This window comes from Mustelus asterias, chromosome 5, assembly GCF_964213995.1.
Source record: "Mustelus asterias chromosome 5, sMusAst1.hap1.1, whole genome shotgun sequence".
Lineage (NCBI taxonomy): Eukaryota > Metazoa > Chordata > Chondrichthyes > Carcharhiniformes > Triakidae > Mustelus > Mustelus asterias.
In genome coordinates this window covers 87,995,707-88,012,800 of record NC_135805.1, presented here as the reverse complement: position 1 = coordinate 88,012,800, position 17,094 = coordinate 87,995,707, and the positions used below count along the sequence as shown (strand labels likewise).

Here is a 17,094-nt window from a genome sequence, read left to right as displayed (position 1 = left end):
CTCAGTACATCAGTGACTGATTTCATATTTTGATGCTGACCTGTGACTGGCTCATATTGTAACATGCCATGAATATTCATTAATGTGAAACAGTTTTTAATGAAGTCCTATCCTTAAGATGAAGTTACTGGTGCACAATACTTTTGTGGCATTCAGTTCATGATCATTTAAAGGTGGTATGTGACTTTGTGGCTTTGTACAGTTGTGACTAAGGTAAGCATTGTCTCTGTGGCATAAAAGTGGTGAAAGGTTGGTGTTCAGGTGCAGGGAGTTGTGGTGGAGGGTGGTATTTGGGTGAAAGAAAGGGCCCAGCACCCTGGATGTAGTCATCCTAGTAAGAAGTTTAACAACACCAGGTTAAGGTCCAACAGGTTTATTTGGTGGCAAAAGCTACACAAGCTTTCGGAGCTCCAAGCCCCTTCTTCAGGTGAGTGGGAATTCTGTTCACAAACAGGGCATATAAAGACACAGACTCAATTTACATGAATAATGGTTGGAATGCGAATACTTACAGCTAATCAAGTCTTTAAGATACAAACAACGTGAGTGGAGAGAGCATCAAGACAGGCTAAAAAGATGTGTATTGTCTCCAGACAAGACAGCCAGTGAAACTCTGCAGGTCCAGGCAGGCTGTGGGGGTTACAAATAGTGTGACATGAACCTAACATCCCGGTTGAGGCCGTCCTCATGTGTGCGGAACTTGGCTATCAGTTTCTGCTCAGCGAGAACGGAGTTCTCCAAGGCGGCCTTCACGACACATGACGGCGCAGAGTCGCTGAGCAGAAACTGATAGCCAAGTTCCGCACACACGAGGACGGCCTCAACCGGGATATTGGGTTCATGTCACACTATTTGTAATCCCCACAGCCTGCCTGGACCTGCAGAGTTTCACTGGCTGTCCTGTCTGGAGACAATACACATCTTTTTAGCCTGTCTTGATGCTCTCTCCACTCACATTGTTTGTATCTTAGGGATGCCGGGGACAGCCTGTTTTATACAAGGTTCACACAATAATAACGCATCTTGTTATGACCACAACAGATTTATTTGCTGAGCAAACTAAATCCCAGAGGGAAACTTGTCTTATTGATCATAATCTTTTTTGTATTCTGAAAAGAAGAGAAACCTACTAATCCCAGAAGCATAGAAATCCATAACTTTTACCTTCTTATTGAACGTTATACCAACCACATACAGCACGAGACCCTTAATAGAATTACCTCTCTCCATGCTCTGCTGCCCTGTGATTTTACTTCACTGATGATGTTGATGTTATAATTACATATTTAACATTAACACTTCATACTATGTAGCACTACATGGCAATTGCCATCCTATCTATGGATAAAGCCATACACTCAAACACCTGAGACATGGCAGAACACATGGAGTAAATGGACTCCTCCATACCCAACAACAGAATTATTGCCTGTCTTTATTATATCTAGCTAGTCCAGCCTCGCCATCTACAACCAATTATGCTCCCTTCTCATCAATGATCTCCCTTGCCTCTTCCTCGGCTGCTGTGAGTAGTCTGATGCCAGAAGCTCCTCCTGTCCACTCCACTCCTGGGAATTGTGGGTCTACTTGTCCTTTTGGAAAAGTACAAAGTTATTGACATGTAACAAATGGCTCTGAACTCCCTTCTCTGCATGCATCCTCATCACATACTCGCCTGACATTTACATATTGCTTCAAAGTGCATACAAAAGGCATATTTCCACAAGTTTTGTCCTCAAATGCCACATGGATTCCGAATAATCTCACATTCACCTTTCTGACATAGCAGCTCACTTACACATGCACATTATTGATGACCATGCAAGTGACACCTTTTGAAGATGCAACACTGGTAATTCCCTTGTGGAGTGGAATAGATTGACCTGTTTCCTGCACTGGACCCAGTTTCAATTTATCATCCCACAGTTGCTCACCTCCTCTGCAACCTCCCTTCAGACCACCTCGGTCTAGCAGGAGGGCCTTCTGATGCCATCTGCAGGAAAGATCACCTGCTGTCCTTCCCTGACATCCTGGAGCAGAACCTGCAGGGAGGCATTGCTGAACTGTATGGTTAGTATGGTTCAATGGTCAAGTATTGGGTCTGATAGAGTCTTAGGATTAAACAGGGATGAATAAAGCACTCAAAAGAAAAAATGCTGGAAAATCTCAGCAGGTCTGGCAGCATTTGTAAGGAGAAAAAAGAGCTGACGTTTCGAATCCAGATGACCCTTTGTCAAAGCTGAAAGGCATAGAAAGTGGGAGATATTTATTCTGCAGGGTGAGGGAATGAAAGATGAGTCATAGCCACAGAAACAAGGGGAAAGGCTGCTAATGGCTGTCCACAGAGAGAATAAAAGGTGTGAATGACCAAATGACAGAGAAGCTGAAATCAGAGGGTAAGCTGTGATAGATGAAGATGTGTGTGTGTGTGTGTGTGTGTGGGGGGTGGGGGGAGGGGTGGAGTAGTGGAATGGGTGGGAGAGAGATAAAATTGAGAAATTTAATAAAAACTTAAATAAAATGAAAACAAAGGGGTTGAGGTGGGGTAGAGCTAATCATCTGAAGTTGTTCTACCATGAATATAACACTCTCCAACACTAATGCTCTGGCTGTGATGCAAAGCCTCCCTGTTACACAGGAGGTTCTTTAGTAGCAAGCCCATTGATGCTGCATTGTCAGCTGATGGCGGGTTTCACCAATAACAAATTTCCCCTGCAGCTTAAATGTGCACATTTCACGTGCATGCCATCAGCACTTAGAATTTTATTTATAATCATGTGTGAAATGACAAAAATAGAGCATGGAAGTTGCACACAATCCTGGTTACAACTTCAGATATTTTGTTAACAAATTCCAGGCTGAGCTGGCCTGCCACTTTTTGCATTGAATGCAGGCTCAGTTGCAAATTACAAAATATAACTGGGCAGATTATTGGAAATAAAGCTTTCCTGCATAGGTTTTAGATATGGAGATGGTGCAGCTCAAGTTCACTCATCTTTGGTACAACACCAAAGCTGAAAGATTGTTCAGAAATTCTGGTAAAACTGGGGGAAAAGAAGGACTTGCATTGATATAGTGCTTTTCGAAACCACCAGACATCTGAAAGCACTTTACAGTCATTGAAGTACTTCGAAAGTGTAATCTCTGTTGTAATGTAGAAAATGTGGGAGCCAATTCCAATTCTCTTCCTGCACCTAGCGGTGCACTAAAGCATGCTTTCATCTGTTCCCATAGTTAATAATTCCTGGAGGTGCACCATTCCACATCAAGCATGGCTGACTAGGAGTTTCTTGCTCTTGCCACTAGCCATCGGTGTGTTGGAAGGATTTGCAGGTTCACTCTTAACATGTTTGACCATGTTATGAACACACTTTTATTGGCCTTCAAGTCTTAGAGTAGGAATTGAATCCGGAATTTTTGGCTCAGAGAGAGGGACACTACCACTGTGCCACAAGACCTCCTGGGAACCAATTAGCACACAGCAAACTCCCATACTCAGTAATATGATGTCAGAATATGCTGACAATTTTTTAGAAAAGAACTTTAAACTGCAAAATATTTTTGGAAAACATATTGAAAATAGTTGGCAAAAGGAGTAAAAGTGATGAGGAAAAGTGTTTTCACCCAAAGGATGGTTGGAGTCTGGAATGAAATTCCTGAGAATGTTGTAGAGTTTAAAGTTAAAATTTATTTATCAGTGTCACAAGTAGGCTGACATTAACACTGTAATGAAGTTACTGTGAAAATTCCCTAGCCGCCACATTCCGGCGCCTGATCAGATAAACTGAGGGAGAATTTAGCATGGCTAATGCACTTAATCGGTACATGTTTCGGGCTGTGGAAGGAAACCAGAGTACCTGGAGGAGGCCCATGCAGACACGGGAGAATGTGCAGACTCCACACAGACAGTGACCCAAGCTGGGAATTAAACCCAGTTCCCTGGCACTGTGAGGCAGCAGTGTGGGTAGGTTTGATTGAGGTACTCAAAAGGAAATTGGATTACTATCTGAAAAGAAATAATGTGAAAGATTACAGGAATAAGACAGAGGAGTAGGACTAGGTAGAATGCACATTCAGAGAGTCAGTGCAACTTGATGGGCCGAATGGCCGATTCTGTGATTAGCTGAATTGGCAGGCATATGGCAGATGCAAGTCAAGGAGGAGATGTGGGAGATCAGAATACAACAAACTGGAGCACACTTTCAATGGAAAGAAAATGAAAGTGTGAATGAACAACGAGATCTAGTGGTACATATACTGAACACAATTTTCCAAAAATATGAGTGCTGGTAGATAAGCCATAAGAAGAGCCTACCAAGTTTTGTGTTTTGTCTTTACAAAGCACTTTAATGTAAAAAAAAATGTTGCAAGACATTTGATATATACATAAACAAGCAAATGTACCAGGGGGCGAATCTCCCACCCTGCCCCGCTAATTTTCTAGCGTGGTGTGGTGGGAGAATCTCGCGTCCAGGCATGTGTGGGATTCGTGAATGTGTTCCCGCCGCGTGCTTATCTCCCAGCGCCGGATTCCTGGTACTGTCTGATTTGCGCTGGAAACCCACGGGGACACCAGGTAATTACTTTACCACTTATTTTAATGTGATTAATGGGCCCGGGCCTGAATTCTCTGGGCCCACTAGCATCCCCCACCCCACCAGGAGTAATTCACTCCAGCGGGGTTCAGACTAGCTCCCTACGTTCGGGGAACTAGCCGCCTGACACTGCTGGAGTGAAGGGGGGAGCAACCAGGGCACCCCAGGGGATTGGGTGGTGGGGTGGTGCCCCCTGGGCATAGGCACATTGGCAGTGCCAGCCTATGCCACCAGTACTGCCCATGGGGCAAAGCACCCATGCCCAGGGGGCACCTTGGCACTGCCCACCTGCCAGCGTGAGGGGTATTGGCTCTGTGGGTGGGGGGGTACTGGAGATCGGGGCCATCCGGGATGGGGGGTGGGGGGGGGGGGGGGGGGAGGCTGGCCCGGGAATGGTCAGGGGGTCCATGATCGGCCGTGGAGGGGTTGGGGGGTCAGCACTGCGGGGCTCCCAGGCTGGCCAGCAAATGGGGAGGCTGACAATCCGGAGTCACTGTGCATGTGTAGAGTTCAGCTGGTTTTTCAACCTCCTGGATAGGAATAGACCCCGCCCCCTGAAATCAAATGATATTCACGTTGGTGGCCTCTGTATTGCACAGAGTGTGGGAGATTCTGGTGTGAACTCCCACTCAAAAGACCAGCATGAATTACTTCAGTTTTCCCGCGAATTTGACACTTAGAACTTTTTTGGGAGAATTCCATCCACCATCTCTATTGCATTTTTTAAATCTGCCCATTCAGTCACTTCAAAAATCTCCATTCTGTCATCAAACAAGACATACACTTAACAAATCTTTGTTGGATCTTCTGGATTAACACCTGCATTTTGCAATGTTCAGTAATTTTATCTCCATTAGTGGTTTCTATGGGGGTAATTTTACCAAAAAACTGTGAGACGTTGGTTCCGGCAAGTAAAACAATGTGTTTCCATCCAGATCTTACCCCACTCTGTCATAAAAAAAGTTTGGTGTGTTTCACACTGTCATGTAGAGGGGTGGGGCCTCAACACACTGGCAAAGCACAACTGCACAGAGATTGGGGCATCATGATTAAAGGGCACCCGGATCAAAGCAGCAAGTAACCTCTTCCACCCTGTCCCACCACAGAGGTTTCAGAGGCTTTGTTTCCCGCCCCCCACCCCCCCACAACCCTAATCAGAGCCGGCATTTCCCCCATACCCCCAATCATAGAACATAGAACATAGAAGATTACAGCGCAGAACAGGCCCTTCGGCCCACGATGTTGCACCGACCAGTTAAAAAAAAAACTGTGACCCTCCAACCTAAACCAATTTCTTTTCGTCCATGAACCTATCTACGGATCTCTTAAACGCCCCCAAACTAGGCGCATTTACTACTGATGCTGGCAAGGCATTCCAATCCCTCACCACCCTCTGGGTAAAGAACCTACCCCTGACATCGGTTCTATAACTACCCCCCCTCAATTTAAAGCCATGCCCCCTCGTGCTGGATTTCTCCATCAGAGGAAAAAGGCTATCACTATCCACCCTATCTAAACCTCTAATCATCTTATATGTTTCAATAAGATCCCCTCTTAGCCGCCGCCTTTCCAGCGAAAACAATCCCAAATCCCTCAGCCTCTCCTCATAGGATCTCCCCTCCATACCAGGCAACATCCTGGTAAACCTCCTCTGCACCCTCTCCAAAGCCTCCACATCCTTCCTGTAATGTGGGGACCAGAACTGCACACAGTACTCCAAGTGCGGCCGCACCAGAGTTGTGTACAGTTGCAACATAACGCTACGACTCCTAAATTCAATCCCCCTACCAATAAACGCCAAGACACCATATGCCTTCTTAACAACCTTATCTACTTGATTCCCAACTTTCAGGGATCTATGCACACATACACCTAGATCCCTCTGCTCCTCCACACTATTCAAAGTCCTCCCGTTAGCCCTATACTCAACACATCTGTTATTCCTACCAAAGTGAATTACCTCACACTTCTCCGCATTAAACTCCATCCGCCACCTCTCGGCCCAACTTTGCAACCTGTCTAAGTCTTCCTGCAAACTACGACACCCTTCCTCACTGTCTACCACACCACCGACTTTGGTGTCATCAGCAAATTTGCTAATCCACCCAACTATACCCTCATCCAGATCATTAATAAATATTACAAACAGCAGTGGCCCCAAAACAGATCCCTGAGGTACACCACTTGTAACCGCACTCCATGATGAATATTTACTATCAACCACCACCCTCTGTTTCCTATCCGCTAGCCAATTCCTGATCCAATTTCCTAGATCACCCCCAATCCCATACATCTGCATTTTCTGCAGAAGCCTACCATGGTGAACCTTATCAAACGCCTTACTAAAATCCATATATACCACGTCCACTGCCTTGCCCCCATCCACCTCCTTGGTCACTTTCTCAAAAAACTCAATAAGGTTAGTAAGGCACGACCTACCTGCCACAAAACCATGCTGACTATCACCTATCAATTCATTACTCTCCAAATAACTATAAATCCTATCCCTTATAATTTTTTCCAACATCTTGCCGACAACAGAAGTGAGACTCACCGGTCTATAATTCCCGGGGAAGTCTCTGTTCCCCTTCTTAAACAATGGGACAACATTCGCTAACCTCCAATCTTCTGGTACTATACCAGAGGCCAACGACGACCTGAAGATCAGAGCCAGAGGCTCTGCAATCACTTCTCTTGCCTCCCAGAGAATCCTTGGATAAATCCCATCCGGACCAGGGGATTTATCTATTTTCAGACCCTCCAGAATATCCTGCACATCCTCCTTATCAACTGTAATACTGTCTATTCTACTCCCTTGCAACCCAGTGTCCTCCTCAGCTATATTCATGTCCCCTTGCGTGAACACCGAAGAGAAATATTGGTTCAATGCTTCACCAATCTCCTCCGGTTCCACACATAACTTCCCTCTGCCATCTATAACTGGCCCTAAACTTGCCCTAACCAACCTTCTGTTCTTGACATACCTATAGAACGCCTTAGGATTCTCTTTAACCCTATCCGCCAAAGTCTTCTCATGTCCCCTTTTAGCCCTTCTAAGCTCGCTCTTCAACTCCCTCTTAGCCAATCTAAAGCTTTCTAGTGCACTACCCGAGTGCTCACGTCTCATCCGAACATAAGCCTCCTTTTTCTTTTTAACCAACAAAGAAACTTTTTTGGTGCACCACGGTTCCCTAGCCCTACCAATTCCTCCTTGCCTGACAGGGACATACCTATCACAGACTCGCAGTAGCTGCTCCTTGAAAAAACTCCACATGTCGGACGTTCCCAGTCCCTGTAATCTCCTAGTCCAACCTATGTTTCCTAATTCTCTCCTAATAGCCTCATAATTACCCTTCCCCCAGCTAAAACCACTGGCCCGAGGTTCATGCCTATCCCTTTCCATCACTAAGGTGAACGTAACCGAATTGTGGTCACTATCACCAAAATGCACACCAACTTCCAAGTCTAGCACCTGGTCTGGCTCATTTCCCAGCACCAGATCCAATATAGCCTCACCTCTAGTTGGCCTGTCTACATACTGAGTCAAAAAACCTTCCTGCACGCTTTGAACAAAAACTGACCCCTCTAACGAGCTAGAGCTATAACAATTCCAGTCAATATTAGTCAAGTTAAAATTAAAATTAAAATTAAAATTAAAATCGGAGCTGGTATTTCTCCCCCATCCCCAATCGGAGCCAATATTTCTCCGCCCCGCCCCCATTACTCCTCCACCCCTCTGATCGAAGCTAGCATTTCTTCCCCCCACCCACACAGCCATCGCCGGCACCAGCCCTTTCCCAAATGGCTATCACCAACATCCCCAGCTCCCACACCCATTCCTATCTACCATCACATATAAATGAACCCACCCCACTCCGCCAGGAGGCTCCCACTGGGGTCCTCCCCTGGTACTGTCCCCAACACAGGTTGGCACCATGCCAACCTGGCAGTACCAACTTGTGCTGGTGGACAGTGCCAGAGCACTGTCTGGTCATGTCCCTCTCCCCCAGGGGTAATACCTTTACACCCTGGGGGATCCCCACGGCAGGTTCATGTCTCATTGTAGCATGGTTTGAAAATACAGCAGTGGCTCAATGTCTGGTGGAGGAGTCTTTAATTATATGGTAATATATTAAAATGAATGTAAATCAAACTCATGGCTATTATGGGCGTGAGCCTCATTATATCAGCGGTGAGGGGGCGATGAAAATTTGAGATCATGACCTTATCAGCGAGATAGGTGATTTTCTAGTTTCAGCAGATCTTGAGCCCCGACCCACATTCCTGTGGATGGCGAATGTGGGCTCAAGATCCCACCCTATAAATTTGCTCACAGTTAACACTCGGCTAACCCTTTACACTATTTGCAATCTGATAAAGTAGTGTTCATTGCTCCAGATTTAGTTGTGTTTTTCATTGAAACTTTTAATGAGATAGGAATTTATATCCATAATGCTTCACTAAACCACTAAAGTAAATGCATCCATATTTCATGATGGCATACTCATAAAATATATACTTGATTTTACTGTACACAAAGATTTTGGTAGGTTATTTCTGCCAGAATGTATTATATATTACAGTCACTGTTTATGTTTCAGGCCTTGCATTCCTAATCTAGCAATTTCAATACAGGGACCATTGCTTTGTAAGTTTACATGAAATTTTAAACTACATCTGTTTGTCTTTTCAGATGGACCTTAAAGACCCCATGCCTGAGAGTGCCCTGGCCAACTTTCCTCCCTGGATTTTAACATAAAAATTTAATTCATCACATTTGCTGTCTGTGGGACATTTTTGTCTACAAACTATCTGCCAGATTGACTACAAAGCAAATTAATTCATTCGCACTTTGAGGTGATCACAGGACAATGAAATGACAAATGCAGTTTTTTTCCTAACTTCACAATCTGATTTATTAATATGTTCAGCCTTCACTGAGGTTTTCAGTTTTTATTTCAATCTAGCTCAAGGCAAAACTTTTTATTTGACTACCGTCACAAAAGCCTGGATTGTAAGGGGTATCACGGTCTCCAATGCCCTGGCTTAAAAGGTTGGACAGGGAGTCCATCCAATGCTAAGACCAACATTAATTGACTGAAGATGAGACTCACACTTGTTTCCCAGCAAGAAGTCCTGCTTTAAAGAGTTGTAAACCAATCAGATTGGATGGCAGTTCTTTAGTGCCAGCAGCGCCAGCCAGTGGCCATGGCTACTGCTGAGACTACAGGTAGTCCTGCCAAACTGTGGAGCCCAGGCAAATCTGGGAAGGTGGACATTGCCAAGGGGAATGGGGGTCTGGGCTCAAGAGCATAGAGGGGAGGATTAAGGGATATAATGGCAGGGGTGCCGCCAGTGGGCCCAAAGAGCCCAACAACCAGCCTGTGCAACTAAACACAGGCGGCGGCAAAATGACACACTTAAGTGGCCATTAGTTGGCCAATTAAGGCCTCAGTAGGGCCAAGAGCAGGCAGGTGACCCCATAAAATTTCAGATACATCAGAGGTGGCAGATACAAGGCAGGAAGGCCACCTGGTGGATTTACTTGCTCCACCACCCTCAAACTCATGGTCAGAGACACGTAAAATCCAGCCCAAGTAATGGACAAAAGTTAAAAATGTGAATATGTTAGTTAATATGTTAAAATGGTGCAAGCGCACCATGTTGCTGTGGGATTCGGGATGTATTTTCCCACTCGACTGACCTATTCTTTATAAAGTATGCAGGCAGTCCTCAAACCTATAACACAATTGGTTCCTGAAAACTAGATTGTGAGTCGAAACATCGTTAGTCGGAATCAATTTTCCCACAGGAATAATGGTAAAAATTGGGGATTGATTCCTGAACCAAGGCCAGAAATTACTCATGGTGTTAAATGCTCTCAGCTCTTGCCCTTCAACATTAATGTCCACTGAGGTGACTGTTAATGTCTGTACTCCTTAGTACAGGTTAGTGTGGGGAATATTATGAAGTCATTGATCACTGTCAGTTGCCTGTTTAACCTTGAGCTAAGTGAGTCTGAGGACTTATTAAACATAACATAAGCGTATAAATGCAATTTTAAAAAATTGAACTGAATTAAATGCTCATTTCCAATCTAATGAAGATAACTCAACATGTCCAGTTATATAGATGGGTGACACAGAATATCAGTGCACATATATGAATGTGCTGTCGTGCTGTGGTAAAGTTGAAACCGACATTGTAAAGTTGAAATGGGTGTTGTTTTAAAATCAGTGGAAGTGCCATTCGTTGCAACTGGAACATCATAAACTAGAGGACTATCTGTAATTCTAAATCCAGGAATCATTTTTGGCACTGTTTTCTAAACCACCTCGAATGGTAGAATCATTTTGAAGAAAGGCTGCCTAAAATTCTGTACAAGATTCTGTATGAGGTCTCATTGGTAATCAAGCAAAGTACAAAATATCAAAAATTATATCTAAATCCTTTTCTTTTGCAGATTTAATAGGTTGTTCTGTAATATTTATTCATCATGAATCGAGAAATGATCTTTTCTTCTACAATATTCAGCACCTTACATTTATTGGGACAAATTGAGTCATGGAACCTAATTAATCAACATTAATATCCAGTTGCATGTTTTTGCTCTCCCCTATATTTATCAATGTCCTAAAGCCCCGTATCCTCAGAAAAGACATGCCTACCTTCAAATAATAGATAAATAATGTGCATAGCAAAGAACCTTTTGTAGAAATCCAGGGATCACTCACTGGGCAAAATTTATGCATTTCAGTCCAGCCAACCAACTTGTTATTAATTCCACAAAGCTGTTGGATAGCCCTCATCCTTTGGTTATCAGTTACTTCAGCTAGCTGTAAAAGTCAACAAAATAGATGAGATTCTCCATTCACGTTTATTACTAGGCTTTAAATATGAACTCATCCAATTGCCTCGGTTAAAAAATTCTGTGGGAACCAAGCCCCATGCATTTCCTCCCCTATAGTCAAAGGGGAACATAGTGATTGAACAACTTTTATTCAAAAAAAGGATTAAAATGTATATTTCTACACCTTCAGAAAATAACCTATTTTTTGACTTGTATTTGTGCTTGAGGAAGAAGTTTAATCAACTCTATTTTAAGAAGGAAAACTTGCAGAGGTTGCTGATCTTGCAGCTGAAAGATGAAGGAGGTGCATTGTTTACGGAAAACTATGACCAACTTGCCATAAGATTTCCAATGTAAGATTAAATGAATTGCATATAAAACCAGTTTCTTCCCTCCTCATTCATCAACACATGTAAGTTGTTTGTCACTGCCTCATAATTTATTCATAGCTCTGGCTGAACGGAGAAATCAATAAAACTGTCTTGTAAATAAGGAACAGCAAAAGGTTTAGATTTATCAGCTTTGTACCATATTATGGAAATATAGTCATGTCCCCCTACTACTGATGTACATTTGTCAAAGGAGGCCAGGCATACTGATGGAATGAAAAGTTGAGTTTCCTCTGTTCTTTTGCGAATTGACCGACTGAAGAATGGAGCATTTCTTTGAGTTTTAATGATACTAAGCATTGTAGAATATGAGATTTCCATTCTTAAGTGTTTTTTGTTTGTGCTTTATTCATGCATTATTATGATGGAATGTTAAAAGATTTAAAAATAAATCAAGTGTCGGAAGAAACCACTTTTAATTATATAAAATTATTCCTGTATTTCTGCCTGAAGCTCTAGGTAAAATTACACAAATCAATGGCCAAAGTAGTTTTAAAAAAAAAAAGATGCTGCATGTAATATTTAGAATTACATGGGGCAGGATTTTGGTGGTCAAATAGGAGTGAGAATCAAATGGGAAACCCAAAGTCATCCACAGGCACTTCTGTCTAGAAGGATAAGGACAGCAGATACATGGAAACCATCACCTGGAGGTTTTCCTCCAAGCCATTCACCATCCTGACTTGGCAATATATCGCTGTTCCTTCGCTGTTGCTGGGTCAAAATCCTGGAATTCCCTCCCTGACTGCATTGTGGGTCAATCCACAGCACATGGACTTCAACATTTCAAAAAGGCAGGTCACCACCACCTTCTCAAGGGCAACTAGGGATGGGAAATAAATGTTGGCCAGCCAGCGGTGCTTATATCCCATGAATGAATTTTTAAAAAGTGGTAAAGGAGGACTAGAGCTGATTAGGGACCTAAAAGGGAAAAACATGGAGGCTTGAGGCATGGCTGAAGTATTAAATGAATACTTTGCATCTGTCTTTACCAAGGAGGTAAATGCTACCCAGGACATGGTGACAGATGAGGAAACTCTGTCCCTAGAAAGGTTGAATATTGATAAGGAGAAAGTGTTAAATAGACTGTCAGTACTGAAAGTTGACAAGGCACCAGGACTGGATGAGTTGCATCCAAAGATATTGAAGGAAGTGAGAGTGGAAATTGCAAGGGCGATGACTCTAATTTGCCAGTTTTTCCTAGACACAGGAGCGGTGCCAGAGGACTGGAGAATTGTAAATGTTATGCCCTTGTTCGTAAAAGGTTATTAGGATAGCTCCAGCAATTACAGACCAGACGGTTTAACATCAGTGGTGGGCAAGCTTCCAGAAACAATTATTTGGGATAAAATTTGTAGTCACATGGAAAACCGGATTGATTAGGAAGAGCCAGCATGGATTTCTAAAGGAGAAACTACGCTTAAATAACTTGTTTTTTGAGGAGATAACAAAAAGGGTCAATGTACTTAATACTGTTCTTACATGGACTTTCAAAGGCATTCAATACAGCGCCACACAACAAACTTGTGAAAAAAATTGTAGCTTATAGAATAAAAGGGACAGTAGCAATGTGGATACAAAATATGCTGAACAATAGGAAACAGAGAATACTGGTCAATGCATATTTTTCAGGCTGGAGGAAGGTTTGTAGTGGTGTTCCTTAGGGATTGATATTGAGAGCTTCTCCTGATGCATATTAATGATCTACATCTTGGTGTGGAGGGGATAATTTCAAAGTTGGCAAATGACATAAATTTGGAAGTATTGAAAATCGTGAAGAGAACTATGTCGAACTTCAAAAGGATATAGACAAGTTGGTGGAGTGGCTGATGAAGTTCAATGTGGAGAAGTGTGCGGTGAAGCATTTTGGTTGGAGGAACTTGGAGAGACAATATAAAATAACGGGTATAATTATTAAAGGGGTGCAGAAGTAGAGAGACCTGGATGTATGTGTGCACAGATCATTGAAGGTGGCAGAGAGAGAATGTGGAGAGAGCAGTTAATGATGCATTTAATATTCCGGGTTTATTAATAGGAAGGTAGAACATGGTTTTCAAATGGTGTTCAGCGACACATTGGTATGCACAGGGAGTGTGCAAGGCTGCTGTGGTTGTGGCTGTGGTGATGTGGAGATGCCGGCGTTGGACTGGGGTGAACACAGTAAGATGTCTCACAACACCAGGTTAAAGTCCAACAGGTTTATTTGGTAGCAAATACCATAAGTTTTCGGAGCGCTGCTCCTTCGTCAGATGGAGTGGAAATTTACTCTCAAACAGTGCACAGAGACACAAAATCAAGTTACAGAATACTGATTAGAATGCGAATCCCTACAGCCAGCCAGGTCTTAAAGGTACAGACAATGTGGGTGGAGGGAGCATTAAACACAGGTTAAAGAGATGTGTATTGTCTCCAGACAGAACAGCTAGTGAGATTCTGCAAGTCCAGGAGGCAAGCTGTGGGGGTTACTGATAATGTGATATAAATCCAACATCCCGGTTTAGGCCGTCCTCATGTGTGCGGAACTTGGCTATCAGTTTCTGCTCAGCGACTCTTGTCTTTATTGGTGTTATTCTTGTTATTCTTGTTAATTATGTGTGCATGTAATTCAGTCCACCGACTATTGTTTCATGTATTTCCCTTGGTTAAAGTCATGTACAAAATGACTTATTATAAAACTGCTTAATAATGATTCATGTTTGGGGGATATAACTGCAGGGCTACTGGCATTCAGGTGTGTAAATGTTAATTGCAAGAATATCTTGTAGCTCTTCTGGTACACTGGTTCCAAGAGAACGAGTGGTGCACGGGATTGGAAACATTTGCGTTTATTTTTAGATTTAAACAGGCCACTGTTTGTAACTAATAAATGAAATTGCAATCTTGTTAGGTTTTAGTTGAAAGGCATGGTGTTCCTCCAAACTCTATTGACAGATTATCTTTAGTTTGTGGTGAGCAGGTTTGCTGGAAATCATTTGCTATTTGCTCTCCCTCTAAGACCAATGTGGATTTTGGCTGTTTTTTTTAAAAAACAAAATTAACTGAACCATTCTGGTCAATATCCAGGTCAATCAGAATCTTTTTCTCTCTCTCTCGTTTTTGAATGCAACCAAATTTGTGGATTTAATTTGTGAGTCCTGGTGTGTAATATTTCCTCTTTCTCTCTGGCTTGAGAGTGTGCCCCTGTGTTAGATTCCCTGATGTGGAGATGCCGGCATTGGACTGGGGTAAACACAGTAAGAAGTTTAACAACACCAGGTTAAAGTCCAACAGGTTTATTTGGTAGCAAAAGCCACACAAGCTTTCGGAGCCTTAAGATTCCCTGGCCAGTGGAAACAATCTCTCCACGTCTATCCTCTCAAACTCCTTCAGAATCTTGTGTTTCAATAGGATCATCGCTCATTCTTCTAAACCCCAGAGAATAAGTCTTTTTGCTAAGCCCTTCACTATAGGCCAACCCGCTCATCCCAGGGACCAAATTAGTGGATTTTTTGCTGTACCAACGCTAAAGCATATATAACCTTACTTATATATGGAGACCAAAACTGCACATGCTGTTCCAGATGTGATGTCACCAAAACTCTGCACAATTGTAACAAGTTGTCTCGATTTCCTGCACTTCAATCCTCTCGTAATAAAGGCCAACATGCCATTTTCCATCCATGTTGCTCGCATGCCTGTATGCAAAATTTCACGGCTGCGATTCTCCCAATTTGGAACTATGTGCCCATGCCAGCAGGAAATCTTGGGTGGTTCCCATTGGCATTGGCAGCATCTGTCAGGTGGGCTGCACCCATCTGATGGATGTAAATTTATGCATCTCGGGGAACCCGCTGGCCGACCTCACTGTTCAGAGATCGGGGCACCATTTTTAAAGGGCACCCGATCTCCACCCTCCCCCCCTCCAAAAATGACATGGTGTCCCCCCCTACCCTCCGACCAGGGGAACACCACCAACCCCTCACTGAAGAGGGAAGCTTTTCCCTCTTCCACCCATAAATAATGGGTAACCCCCCCCACCCCCCAAACCCATGCAGGCATGAGGGTGACCAGACCTAACTCCCCCCCTCAGATTCCCCACAGCCCCCTTCCCCATCAGACCTCCCACTCAAGCCCCGTCCCCCCACAGAGTGGGAGTTCCCCTTGAGTGGGTGGAACTGAGGGTGAAGGGGGCCTGGATGGGTAGTCTAAAGGAGGGGAAGAGGGCTGAGGGGGGAGGGGTGGGTCGAATCACCCTTATACCTGTGTGATATGGGGGGGGAAGGAGGACCCCCTTTCCTGAGTGGTTTGTGCTGGTTCCTGGGGGCCAACGCACTCGGTTCACGATTGTGTGGACCTGTACCAAAGCCCGCTCAGTGCAGATAAGAACATAAGAACATAAGAAATAGGAGCAGGAGTAGGCCATCTAGCCCCTCGAGCCTGCCCCGCCATTCAATAAGATCATGACTGATCTGAAGTGGATCAGTTCCACTTACCCGCCTGATCCCCATAACCCCTAATTTCCTTACCGATCAGGAATCCATCTATCCGTGACTTAAACATATTCAACGAGGTCGCCTCCAACACTTCCGTGGGCAGAGAATTCCAGAGATTCACCACCCTCTGAGAGAAGAAGTTCCTCCTCAACTCTGTCCTAAACTGACCCCCCTTTATTTTGAGGCTGTGCCCTCTAGTTCTAACTTCCTTTCTAAATGGAAAGAATCTCTCCACCTCTACCCTATCCAGCCCCTTCATTATCTTATAGGTCTCTATAAGATCCCCCCTCAGCCTTCTAAATTCCAACGAGTACAAACCCAATCTGCTCAGTCTCTCCTCATAATCAACACCCCTCATCTCTGGTATCAACCTGGTGAACCTTCTCTGCACTCCCTCCAAGGCCAATATATCCTTCCGCAAATAGGGGACCAATACTGCACACAGTATTCCAGCTGCAGCCTCACCAATGCCCTGTACAGATGCAGCAAGACATCTCTGCTTTTATATTCTAACCCCCTTGCGATATAGGCCAACATCCCATTTGCCTTCTTGATCACCTGTTGCACCTGCAGACTGGGTTTTTGCGTCTCATGCACAAGGACCCCCAGGTCCCTTTGCACAGTAGCATGTTGTAATTTTTTTCCATTTAGACAATAATCCAATTTGCTATTATTTCCTCCAAAGTGAATAACCTCACATTTGTCAACGTTATACTCCATCTGCCAGATCCTCGCCCACTCACTCAGCCTGTCCAAATCTCTCTGCAGACCTTCTACGCCCTCCACAC

The 17,094-nt window shown here is 43.8% G+C and overlaps 1 protein-coding gene across 1 annotated transcript in view; it reads left to right on the top strand.

The window, feature by feature from the left end:
• LOC144493676 (sterile alpha motif domain-containing protein 12-like) overlaps positions 1-14,509 on the top strand; it is an 82,866-nt gene extending 68,357 nt beyond the window's left edge. Inside the window, exon 5 of the mRNA XM_078212976.1 lies at positions 9,289-14,509. Within this exon, the coding sequence (XP_078069102.1) occupies positions 9,289-9,299 (11 nt within the window). The 3' untranslated portion in view covers positions 9,300-14,509. The remainder of the gene's footprint in view (positions 1-9,288) is intronic.
• Positions 14,510-17,094: the final 2,585 nt, after the last annotated feature.